The following is a 13,447-nucleotide window of genomic DNA, read 5'->3' on the forward strand; positions in this document are numbered from 1 at the left end:
GCCACAAAGGATAGGCTTGAACCTGAGAGTGAAACTGTGCTTCACATCACCGGGGACAGCCAGGGCTGCAGCCAGGCTCCCAACTTCTGAGGTGTAAGCACAGGCTCACTGCAGTCACCACGGGCCATTCAGCGAATGTCACGGCACACACCCTTTGCCTCTCCACCATGCCTCTGGAAATGGGTGGTCTTAAGGGACCGCACCTGGGCCTGGGGCTTGGCAAGCAGCCCCACCTGGGGAGAAAGATGACTTTTCATCAGACCTGGATGCTCGTCTCAGGTGAGGCCACTTCTCTTCTCTTGAGCCCCTGAACCTGGAAAGGGTGAGGCTGAAGAGAAAGCGGGAGGGATCCGCTGTCGCTGCGGGTCTGACAGGGCGCTCCTCTGACAAGCCTGCTCACGCAGCCCAGAGAGGAGGCAGGCGGCCCTGGGAGCTTAATGGTTTCCACTGCAGCCCTAACAAATTACCATACTAGCCTGGGGGGGCGGGGAGGGCAGGGGTTGGGCGGGCCCTCTGCTGAGGGTCTCTCAAGGCCAAAATCAGCAGGATCAGGCTCCTGTCTGGGGGCTCTGAGGCTTTCCAGTTCACTCAGCTTGTTTGCAGAACCCCGCTGCTCACAGTTGTAGGATTGAGGTCCTCTCTTCCTCCCTGGCTGTAGGTCAGGAGCCCCCTTCTTCCTTCCACGCAGTCCCTTCCTCGTCATACCTGGACAATCCTTCCCAGGCTGTGAATCTCTCAACTGCTTCTGCTCCATCTCCTCTCTCTCCAGGCAAAGAAAGTTCTCTGCGTTAAATGGCCCACCTGATTAGACTGGGTGCCCCCGGATAATCCGGGCTGCTATCCTAGCTTAGGACGCAGTAGACATCTGCAAACTCAGTAAGGGAAAGTAACTTTCCCAGGGACACACAGCCAGAGATGACCACAGGATTCACAAGTAGGCCTGTCTGACTGCACAGCCCACGTTGACACACACGTGACCCTCCAAGCCTGACACAGCCTAACGTCCCTGACTACATTCTGGGGATGGGGGAGGTGGTGGCAGCGGCTCCTCTCTGGGACCCACCTTGTCTCTCTTTCCTCGGTATTGTCTGTTGTATCTGCTACGCTTTGGAAGCCACCCACTTCCATTTTAAATCCAGAAATCCCATATTCTCCCCTCATATATGTACCAAGGCCTCCACTTTGGAAATGTACACCTCTTCCCACCATGCACACACACACACACACATATATGCACAGAGACACATGTATACACACACGCATGTGCACACACACACATACACACACACATTTCTACTGGGCAATAGGTTCCTTTCATCTCTAAAGACCAAAAGCTACAGTGAGTAGATGTATTAGATATTTTTCATGCATCCTGTGTTATGCAAATTAGAGTTTAAACACCCAATATTAATGCAAAACAACTTCTGGGGGGAAAAAAGGCTAAAAGCCACATTTCCCTAAAGCCTGCTTCTATGTTGAACTGCAGATGTAATTATCAACACTCTTCAGTTCCTCTTAGAAACGCTTTGTGGGAATAATGGCACCAGGGTCGGGCTGCTTGAGTGCATAGCAGGGTTGGCATTCAAGTGGCTGCTGAGGCCGCTCCCAAACAATGAAAGTGAGATGGGCGGGTGAGGCAGCACGCCACTGAGGATGGTCCCAGTCACCGTGGCCGGAGCCTTGTCCAGTGATCTCATGGGCCTTTGTGCTGTGAAATCAAATCAATGCAACAAAAGCAACCACACCTGGAACACAGAAATTTAATGTCTTGGGAAAGAAGAGATATCTCTTCCTGCTGTTATTCCCCACAAAATGAGATATATGGATCAAAGGAACAGAATGGAGAGCCCGGAAATAAACCCACACACCTATGGTCAATTAATCCTCAACAAAGGAGGCAAGAATATACAATGGAGAAAAGATAGTTTCTTCAGTAAGTGGTGTTGGGAAAGCTGGATAGCTGCATGCAGATCAATGAAGTTAGAACACATCATACACAAAAATAAACTCAAAATGGCTTAAGGACTTAAGTATAACACATAGCACCATAAAACTAGAAGAGAACATAGGCAAAACATTCTCTGCTATAAATAGTACCAATGTTTTCTTAGGTCAGTCTCCCAAGGCAAAAGAAATAAAAGCAAATATAAACAAATGGAACCTAAGCAAACTTATAAACTTTTGCACAGCAAAGGAAATCACAAACAAAATGAAAACACAACCTGTGAACTGAGAAAAAGTATTTGCAAACAATGTAACCAACAAGGGCTTAATTTCCAAAATATACAAAAAGCTCATATAACTTGATATATTAAAAAAAAACTCAATCAAAAAAGGGGCAGAAGACCTAAACAGACATTTCTCCAAAGAAGGCATACAGATGGCCAACAGGCACATGAAAAGATGCTCAATATCACTAATAATTAGAGAAATGCAAATCAAAACTACAGTGAGGTACCACCTCACACTGGTCAGAAAGGTTATCATCAAAAAGTCTATAAATAAAAATGCTGAGGAAGGTGTGGGAAAAAGGAGCCCTCCTACACTGCTGGTAGGATTGCAAGTAGGTGTAGCCACTATGGAAAACAGTGCGGAGACTTCTCAAAAAACTAATAATAGAGCTACTATATGATCTGGCAATCCCACTTCTGGACATATATCCAGAAAAGATGGGAGACTCTAATTTGAAAAGATTCATGCACTCCATGTTCACAGCAGCACTATTCACAATATTCAAGACATGAAAACAACGTGAATGCCATCAATAGACAAATGGATAAAGAAGACGTGGCGCATATATGTACATACATCTATACATAGATGGAGAGATATGTATATAGATATATATATACACATAATGGAATATTACTAAGCCATAAAAATCGAATGAAATAATGCCATTTTTGCAGCATGAATGGATCTACCGATTAACATACTAAACGAAATGTCAGACAGCAAAAGACAAATATCAATGACCACATATCACAGATGTGGAATCTAAGAAGATTATACAAATGAACTTATTTACAAAACAGAAACTGATTCACAAACATAGAAAACAAACTTATGGTTAACAACGGGGAAAGTGGAGGGTGGGGGAAGGATAAATTAGGAATTTGAGATTAATATCTATACATGACCATATATGAAATAGCCAAAAAGGACCTACCATATAACATAGGGAACTATATTCAATATCTTACAGTAAGCTATACTGGAAAAGAATCTGAAAAAGAATCTATAGGTATACGTATAACTGAACCACTTTGCTGTATACCTAAAACTAACACAGTATTGTAAATGAACTATACTTCAATTTTTCTTGAAAAAAAAAAAAAGCATTGCTTTTTCTGGCATGTAAAATGCTATAAAAAAAAAAAATTTGTCCAGAAATGACTTTTAAAGTGCTAGGAGCTGGCTCTAACAAATGGAATGTTGGAATTGGAGAAAACAGTATTTCCTGTGATAGCTGTCTGCAGGGTTCTTTTGTGTGTGTGTGTGTGTGGTTTAAAACATTTTGTGATGATTATAAAATGTCTCTCCCACATCTCCCCTGAAGTCTCTCTCTACTTTCCTGTTCCAATCAACAGTTGTTAATGCCAGGCCACTGGGAAGCCAACTAGAGGGGATCACCCTGGATGTGAGTAGATGTGTGCCAACACTGCTATAAAGAGATGGTACTGGTGGCTGGGGCTTCCCAGGTGGCACTAGTAGTAAGGAATCTGTCTGCGAGGGCAGGAGACATAAGGGATGCGGGTTCCATCCTTGGGTTGAGAAGATCCCCTGGAGGAGGGCATGGCAATCCACTCCAGAATTCTTGCCTGGAGATTCCCATGGACAGAAGAGTCTGGTGGGCTACAGTCCATAGCGTCACACAGAGTCAGACATGGCTGAAGCGACTTAGCGCAGACGCACTGGTAGGTTGGACCAGAATGTGACATCATTGAAAATAACATGCTGCCTGCATCTACACACGGCTGCCGTGGTAAGGAAGGACCACACACACTTTGTGAGGGTCCACAGGGCAGAACAAGGCCCAACAGATGGAAGCGGGGCTTTGGTTTGACCTAGAAGATTTACTAACAATTCAAAACAAACATTCTCAATGACAGAACTTGCCAGATTATGAAGCAGCAAACACATCATAAGTAGCATTCGAGCGGACACTGGATGACTGCTATCTATCAAAAGAGCTGTAGAAAGGATTCTGTGAATGGGAAGAAAGGCTAGAGCACACCACGAAGAATCATGAGAGGTACTGTGAACATCAGGACATCTGATGGGCTCTGTTCAGAGAGAGAGAGATCTCGTCCCCTTTGAGAACACCAAGGGTGTACCTTGGCTCCAAGTTCTCCTGGGCTGATGCAGGGAGATCCCACCTCAAACTCTACTCCAAAGACCCTCATGGGATCCCAGGACTGAGTCCCAGGCAGGATATTTGGTTTGTAGGAACTGGGATTTTCTTCTTTGTTTGCGGAGTTTCCAATCTGGCCCCCATATGGCATAAGACGGATTTTTCTGATGGATTTCTCTACACGGCCCGGTTTGGGAGAACAGATGCGGTTGGTCAGGCCAACAGCCATAGATTTCCGGGAAATGACTCTTGGTGACTGAGGAAGAAAGCCATAAAGCAGCCTGGAGGCAGGGACGGGAGAAAACAATGGCAGAGGACAATGCCTGGCATTACCACTGAATGCCAGGACGAGCCCCATGGGTCATCCTCCTGGCTCGCACCACTGGCCGGGGGGTGACTGTGCCAAACACGCTCCCCGGTGTCCAGAGAGGGGGAAGCGGCCCTGATATCCCAGACTCTTCCTCTTCCTCTCCTCTGGTTTATTCATCAAATAGTTACTGAAACCTCCTTCGCAGAAGGCACCGTACGGAGCTTGCTAAGAACAAACAGACCAAGTCCCTGCCTTGTACAGCTTACATACTGGTCATCTCTTAGGTCCCACCTGCCGGAGGGAAGGAACAGTAACTAACACAGACTGTGTCCATACGGTGCCCGGAGCTTTTACAGACGTACCTGCATGGATTTCCACAACAACCCCCACTCACCCGTGTGTTACACTTCTAACACATGAGGAAACTGGAGGGTCAGTCAGTGTCATCAGCAAGACGGAATGGGCCTCTGACTACTTTCTCCTGTATCTGTATATGGCAGCCCTATGCCACTGTGGCCACAACCGGCCATCCGTCTGCACAGTTCTAGAGCCTGGAACCCCGCTCCTCCATCCCCTTCACTTTGCATCACTTTGCAAGAAAAGGTAAGGGCAAGTTGCCTCCAGAGCTTCTGTAGCAGTCACCCAGTTCTGATTGTTCAGTCGCTCAGTCCTGTCTGATGTTTTGTGACCCCATGGATTGCAGCGTTAGGCTTCCCTGTCCTTCACTATCCCCTGGAACTTGCTCAAACTCATGTCCATTGAGTAAGTGATGCCAACCATCTCATCCTCTGTCGCCTTCTCGCCCTCAATCTTTCCCAGCATCTGGGTCTTTTCCAATGTGTTGGCTCTTCGCATCAGATGGCCAAAGTATTGGAGCTTCAGCTTCTGCATCAGTCCGTCCAATGAATATTCAGACCCTCCTCATTAACCCAGGCTATACCCCTAGAGCAGCCAACAGATGTGATCCAGATGTTAGTGGCAGTGCTTTCAATCTTCCTCATACTTTATCCCCAGTCTCCTTCCAACTCTAAATTTCCAAAGTTCAGCACTCCTAGCTCAGGTCTGCCCCCAGCCCACCCTCGGACTTGGCGCTCTTCCTTGGTCCTTCTGGCGTTTGCGTCTCAACTTCTCCCTAAGGGTCCCCTGGGCATGTTTCCCTGGTCCTCAGCATCCATGTGGCCCCATGGAAAAACAATCTCCTTTCCTCCCCACTTCCAGCAACCACTCCTCTGATGCCCCACCTGGTCTTCCCCCAAAGGAGTGACCTGCTGCCCCTCTCCCTGGCCCTTATCACAGGCCCAGGTGATCCAAGGACACGGAGACCCCTGAGCAGGCCCCAAGATGCAGAACCAGAAACTCACCGAAGTTCTCCCCACCCCAGATGTCCATGTCTGTGTCGTATTTCCCCAGGTAGTAGAACCAGGATTTGTCCATCACAAAGAGCCCTCCAGCTATGATGGGAGTCCTATGCAGTCGGAAGGAAAAGAGAGAGGGTCAGTCAAGGGAGGGGGACCACGGTCATGTTCTTCTGCCCTTTCGGTCCTGACGCTGAGGCCATATTCTTCCTGTTTCTACTCCTCTTCAGAAAGACCCACACATGGTTCACTTACCCCAAACAAGAACACGCTCTGGGACTTTTCCCATTGACTGTAAATCTATTGACCCTGCAGACAGGCTAATTCGCTCATCTGCACACCTCCGGTGGGGGGGTTTCCGAATTTGCTCAGTCCAGCCTTCCCTGCCTCTCTCACAGGCCCTGCCCAGCGGGGATCTCCTGGGAGCCCCACAACAGAGGGCAGGGACTGTGGGCCACTGACTGGGCACAGAAGATGGGCTGGGGCAGCAGTGTGAACTGCACATCTGTTTCTTGAGACTGGTCTCTCTCCCCTCCCTCCCCTTTCCCCTTCTGCTACAGGTTGAATTATGTGCCCTGAAAAATGTGTTGGGATCTTAACCCCCAGTGGGCTTCCCAGGTAGCGAAAGTGGTAAAGAACTCGCCTGCCAATGCAGGAGATGCGGGTTCAATCCCTGGGTCAGGAAGATCCCCCTGGACCCCAGGAGGAAAGCATGGCAACCCACTCCAGTATTCTTGCCTGGAGAATCCCATGGACAGAGGAACCTGGTGGGCTATACAGTCCACAGGGTCGCAAAGAGTCAGACACGCCTGGAGCGACTTAGCGTGGATGCAACCCCCAATACCTCAGAATGTGACCTTATTTGGAGAAAAGGTCTTCACAGAGGTGATAAAGCTAAAATGAGGTCATGGGGCTGGTCCCAATCCAATAGGACTGGTGTCCTTAAAAAAGGAGATACTCAGCTGCAGAGACAGACATGCACAGAGAGAAGATGAGGTGAGGAGACAGAGAGAAAGTGGCCCTCTGCAAGGCCAGGATGGGGTCCGGCACGGCCCTCAGGAGGACGTCACCCTGCTGACACCTCAAACTTGGACTTCTGGTCTCCAGAACTCAAGACAGCACATTTCGATGGTTTAAGTCATGCAGCCTGTGGCGCCCTGCTGCAGCAGCCTTCATCTTCATTCTCTTTCCTTGGGGGCCCCTCCCACCTCCCCTTTCCTTGACTGCTGAGAGAGATTCCAAAGAAGCTACTTGGAAAGGAAAGGGCTACAGAATCCAGTCAAACAACCCAATGAGCACAAGGACGGGTATCTGGGCTGGGGGTGGAGGGTGAGCCCCTGGGACTAGGTCCCTCATTCAGCGGGTCCAGACAGAGAAGGGAGCTTCATGTCAAACAGTCAGTTGATACGGAGCAGGTCAGAAGCTCGGCCTCCCGATGCCATGACATCCTACTCTCCTCTGACGACTGGAAACACTTGTCCTCTGATGAGCAGAGGCATTCCCACAGGAAGAGAACTGGCCCCGAGAACCCCACCCCGGGGACAGAGAAGGGAAACCAGGGCCACCCTGTCCTTGCCTCGGCCTACTGTACATCAGGTGACTCTGGGAGTGTGGTGAGTCCCCGGGGCACCACTGCGCTGCATGGCCCTCAGGATGATCAGAAGGCTCTGCTCTCCCTCGAGGAACAAGGGCTCTACCTGCTGTGCCACGTAGCTCCCATCTCCCTCTCAGCATCCCTCCAGATAGTGAAGGCTGGAGGAGGGAGGAGGGGCCGGCTGGTGCTTGCGACAGAGGTTCCACTGCAGGGTTCTCCCAATCTCCACTGTCCGTCTGTCACCACTCAGTTCTTCACAGCCCTTTAGGTCTCTATTTGACTTTAGTTAGTTCATTGAGAGGGCTTCCCTGGTGGCTCAGATGGTAAACAATCTGCCTGCAATGCGGATGACCCAGGTTCGATCCTTGGGTTGGAAAGATCCCCTGGAGAAGGGAATGACAACCCACTCCAGTATTTTTGCCTGGAGAATTCCTTGGACAGAAAAGTCTAGCAGGCTACAGTCCATGGGGTGGCATAGAGTCGGACACGACTGAGCAACTTACACACACACAGTTCAATGAGAATGATCAGACATTTATTCAATGCAGGCCCCGAGATGCAGAGGTGTCCCCGAGGAGCCCAGGGCATCTCTGCATTTCTCCAGAAGGAGCAATTCTAGTTCCCTGGTCTTCTCGCCACATCCTCAAGCACTTGCTGGCCTCCTGAGGCCCCACTGGAGATAGATAAGTTTTGGCTTGGAGGTTCCCAACAGGCCTGGGACATGTGTACCCTCCAGTCTTAGGAATATCAAGGCCACACACATGATGCTGAGACCATTACATGGACGGCCAAGCCCTCAGATGAGCCCGAACCCCAGGCAGCCATCCGGCCACTGTGCTGTGGGTCACAGTGGGGGCTGGAGGTGAGAATGTAGATCAGGATAGGGCGATCTACAGCACCACACAAGCAGCCCAGAGCTGATGCCCCTGTGGTGTTCTCACATGGGACACAGCAGTCATGTGTGTGAGCACGCAGCAATGGCCACGCCGTGACAGCAGCCCCTACCCACAGCAATGGCTGACGACCCATCGACCCTCCTGGGCTGAATCCTGACATCCAGGACCTGGAGGCTGAGGAACCTTCTTTCCCCTTGCCAGAGGCTCAAATGGGACCACGTGGAACACTCCAACATTTAGCAGCAAGTGTAAGTACATCAAGGCTTGCCAGGTGGCGCCAGTGGTAAAGAGCCCACCTTAGGAGTTCATAAGAGACATAAGGAACATGGGTTTGATCCCTGGGTTGGAAAGATCCCCTGGAGGAGGGCATGGTAACCCACCCCAGTATTCTTGCCTGGAGAATCCCATGGACAGAGAAGTCTGACGGGTTATGGTCCATAGTGTTGCAAAGAGTCGGACACGACTGAAGCAACTTAGCGCACATGCATGTAAGCACACCATGGCAGATGTGAACGATGCTGAGCCAGTCCTCAGCACAAGTCTCTACCGGCCCCCATCCCTCCAGCAGAAATCTCCACGAGGACAGAAACCTCCTAAAATAAGGGCAAAAGTGGCGCTGGCCTGGCAAAAGGTCCTCTTGGTTTCCGGCCAATCTTATGAGCCTCTCCTCTGGACAGCTTCCCTATAGCATGTGACTGAGGGAAGGGCCAAGTGGTAATGAATCTTCCCACCCCACCCTTGCCCTGACTCACCTAATGGGCTCAGTGGGGTCCAGGCGTCGAGCCTTCTGCTCTGGTGTGAGCTGCTCCCACTGGAAGTGCAGGCTCCAGTCAAACCCTGAAACACAGCATCCACGTGGTTGACTCAGTCTCTCTGATGCAACTGCAAAGCTTGCTCATTCAGGCTCATGAACATATCCAGTTTCCGAGGTGGTCCTGGGATAAGAGGTCTCACCCAGGCTGGTTGGCAACAGAGCTGCCTGATTTCCCTTCCATGGCTTCTTCTCTTTCTCTAGCCCCTCCTGCCTCTCTGAGCCTTCTCTGCTGGGTGGACTTAGGGAAGAAGGGCAGAGGCTACAGAGTGGGAGTTGAGAGACCCCAAGAGTGCTACCCAAGGGGGACATGATGGACAGTTCCAGAGTGTGGCCCTTGGCCATGAGTCTTGAGAGTGGAGGTGTAAGCAGGAGGTCTGTGAGGGGTTGAATCACCCCCGATCGGTCTTTGGGAGCCAGCTGTCAGCCCTGGGCACAACTGTGGTGGGCCTCAAGGAGAGAGAGGCACCCAGTGCTGAGGTGTCAGAACAATGCAGGCCCTACAAGGCGGCGCAGAGGGGGGCCCTGCTTCCCTCCCATCCTCAGGCCCTGGGGTGACCTGCCCCTTCTCCAATCCTTCCATGCACAGTCCCCGTGATCAGGGCCACTCTGCAGCTACTGACATTACAGGATGCAGGACTGGAGGCTCCAGAAAAACCACTAGGAGACCTTTCCTCTCTCTCCCTTGGCAGCAATGACTAGGAGAAAAAAGTCCCTCTGGACGAGGGCATTGGCTAGTCCCACTCACCCCCTCTGAGCTCTGAGGCCGACTCAATGTAGTTGAAGGTGTCCAGGTGAATAATGTCAATCACGGGGCACACCACCCGCGTGTAGTCCTGGAAAACAGAAGGCCTTCACTCAGATGGTGGCATCATGGAGGCAGGCCTGGGATGGGGTGGGGGGGGGGGGGTGGGTAGGGTTGGGGAGAGCCGGAGACTGGTTTCAGGGCCTTGACCAAGCACTTCTCTCTCTGCATTTCAACATTTCTCTTGTATAAAGTGGGCCACCAGACACTTTCCTTTACTCCTGAGCGCCTTCTCGTGGCCATGTAGGCATGGTGGGGACACGGGGAGGCTGGCTGGAGTGTGCTGCTCACTGAGGAAAGGGATGTCAGGGAAGAAGGGGGCCTTTCAGTGTCACGGGGCTCTCAGGAGGCAGTGGACACAGTCAGCTGGGAAGGTGACCTCAACAGCTCCCCTCACAGTGAGAATTTCCCAGTACTTAACTTTCTATGCCTATGGTTCATGGGCAAGTTGAGAATAGCGTCTCCAGAGATTCTTAACTTCACTTGTCACCTCTGATACTCGAATCTGTAACTTCAGCCCCGATATTGCTCCTCACTTCCCGACTCAGCACATCTAGTACACCAGCCGCCCCTCCGTGCAGATTCACAAAGTACCGCAGGGGCGCCTTCACCCGCCTCCCAGACACGTTCCCTCCCTTGGTTGCCTACTTCTGTCAACACGTCCCCCTTCCTCTCCAGCACTAACTTAAGAAGCCCCACCTCTGCCCATCAACTGGATCAACCCTGCTGACTGTAACTCTAAAACTGCTCTTCTGAATGGAACCTCTCTCTTATCCCCTCACCCCTGGAGTACAGGCAATGGCAATGAACTCCTGGCCCTCCCCCTCCCCCTTCTCACCCCTTCCCCTGTCATTCTACAGGTGGCTGACAGACTTGACTTTCAAATCTCATTCTGCAGCTCAACAGCTAAAAACCTGAACTGCCTTGAAAATAAGGTTCAAACTCCTTAGCCCAGCATCCAAGACCGTCAATAATAGGCCGAATCTAGTTTCTGCTGGGTTTCCCAGGTGGCTCAGTGGTAAAGAATCCACCTGCTACACTGTAGGAGATACGGGTTCAATCTCTGGGTCTCGAAGATCCCCTGCAGAAGGAAATGGCAACGCACTCCAGTATTCTTGCCTGGGAAATCCCATGGACAGAGGAGCTTGGCGGGCTACAGTCCCTGGGGTTACAAAAGAGTCTACCACAATTTAGCAACTAAACAACAATCTAGCTTTCAAGCCTTAGCACTTGCTCTTTCCCCCAGGCTACCCTGCTGATAAGCATCAAAGTCATCAAGGGGATAGTTTCAAAATCTGCAAGACAAATCTATTGGTTCTCAGGGGCCATCAAGGCATTACATGTAGTTTTAAAAGGCTCCTTACTGCTGGGTGAACACTCCGATACTGATGTGGAGGAGGGGAAACTGGGCCCCAAGGGCAGGATGACTGAGAGTCCAGGAGCTGGGAGGAGCCAACAGGCCTGGACCAGCCAGGCAGTACCACTTTTCCAGTCCCCTGCCTCTCCCTGTCCTGGTCAGCATGGGCAGGCACTTCTGTTTCTCTTGCAGCAATTTAATTTCCTGGTTCAATCTCTCCCCTAAATGAGGCTGTCTTCTTATTTTAAGCTCAGAATCACTGAGTACCTGCCTTGATGTTCACAGACTTAATCTAGCCTCGGTCTCTATACAGGACTCATTCCAACGGTGACAAGGTGCCTTTGAAGCCAACTGGCTCCCGTGGAAGGAAATGCTCATTTTCGGTGCATCGCTTCCCCCTCTGCGCACAGATGCTTCCAGCACAGTCAATGCCATATCTGACTGGCTGCCACACTGCTCTGGAGCCACTGCCATCGTGTGTCCAGGTGTGTATACACACTGCATGCACACACAGCCACCCCCACTCACACCACTGTCTACACAGAGACACAACCCACTCCTGACTTGAAATCTGAAATGTTCTCAGAAGTTCAGAGACTGACTTTCTTCTGTGGGTCTGACAAAGTCCTCTTTTTGCCTTTGTCTGCTGGGTTTGGCCTCTGCAGCTTCACTGAATCCTTAGGTAGGCCCTGGTGTAGCAATGGACTGACCTAGAGATATGCTTAGCCCTTGCCTTAGCGCTTTCCCAACCCCTGAGAGGTATCTTCTAAGCCCTTGACTTGTTCTGCTTATAAGAGTCTCTGTTTACCTGGGAGCCCTGGGCTATATCAGACTCTGCTGACAAGGAGATTTGTGGTGAGAGCCTTGGGCCCTGTGGTACCAACTCAATTTAACCTCTGGAGGGGCATGGAGACCGTGGCAGTGATCAGTCATGTCTACACGGCTGACCTCCAATAAAAACCCTGGACACCAAGGCTGAGGTGGGCTTCCCTGTGTGGCAGTTCTCCATGCGCGTTGACACACGTGCTGGCGGCAGGAAGCAAGTGCTGGCCACACACCAGCTCTAGGATGATCACGCCTGGAACTGTCCCTATGTACCTTTTCCTGATGCTGCTTTTAATCCATACCCTTCTGCGGTAACACACAGCAACCATGCGTGTCTAGTGCATTATTGAACGTGAGGGCGGTCTTAGAAACCCCAAACTGAAATCCTGTTTTGTTTTTTTAAAACTTTCTCCTCAATATTTGGAAAGTGAAATGCAAAATAAAATGCTGGTTTTATATGCTCCAGCCACAGACTTCCCCAGAAGCCACCCACGGGCACAGCCTCTGGGGCTACGACAGGCTCTTGGGTACTCTCCTTTGAGTTCTGAGGGTTTCTGCTTGCGTGCGTGCCAAGTCGCTTCAGTCATGTCCGACTCTTTGTGACCCTATGAACTGTAACCTGTCAGGTTCCTCTGTCCACGGGGTTCTCCAGGCAAGAAGACTGGAGTAAGCCGCCAGGCCTACCTTCAGGGGATCTTCCGACCCAGGGACCAAACTTGCGTCTCTTACATCTCCTGCACTGGCAGGCAGGCTCTTCACCACCTGGGAAGCTCTCTCAGAGCATTTCTATCCATTATTCCCATCACAACTTAGCTGTGGCAACTTCTTGGTTCAGACACAATGGAGGGCCAGTTAGGCAGAGAGGGATGTTTGGGGCTAAGTGATGTGTGGAGCCAAGACCTTAAGAGGGGGCTGCAGGGGATGTTAGACATGACCTCTTAAAGCCAGGACACAAGCTTCTTGAATGACCTCAGGGGTCTCATCTGCTCCATTTTTGCATTCCTCAGCAGCCCCTGCCCACCCCCCAGTCCAGAGCCTGCTGGGCAGCAGGTGTTCAGTTGGCACTGGGTGAAAGAGGGCAGCTATGAACTCCCTCTGAGGACACTGTCAGTGGCTGGAGACAGAGCAGGTGGGCCAATT

The 13,447-nt window shown here is 50.8% G+C and overlaps 1 protein-coding gene across 2 annotated transcripts in view; it reads right to left on the bottom strand.

The window, feature by feature from the left end:
• Positions 1 to 13,447, bottom strand: part of GALNT14 (polypeptide N-acetylgalactosaminyltransferase 14) — a 221,953-nt gene that overhangs the window by 23,451 nt on the left and 185,055 nt on the right. For both annotated transcript variants that reach the window (XM_069582915.1, XM_069582916.1), the window contains exons 7-9: positions 10,069 to 10,156; positions 9,262 to 9,346; positions 6,026 to 6,129 (exon numbers count right to left, since the gene is read on the bottom strand). In XM_069582915.1, coding sequence (XP_069439016.1) covers positions 6,026 to 6,129; positions 9,262 to 9,346; positions 10,069 to 10,156 — 277 coding nt within the window. The remainder of the gene's footprint in view (positions 1 to 6,025; positions 6,130 to 9,261; positions 9,347 to 10,068; positions 10,157 to 13,447) is intronic.

Source organism: Ovis canadensis, chromosome 3, assembly GCF_042477335.2.
Source record: "Ovis canadensis isolate MfBH-ARS-UI-01 breed Bighorn chromosome 3, ARS-UI_OviCan_v2, whole genome shotgun sequence".
NCBI classification, from domain to species: domain Eukaryota; kingdom Metazoa; phylum Chordata; class Mammalia; order Artiodactyla; family Bovidae; genus Ovis; species Ovis canadensis.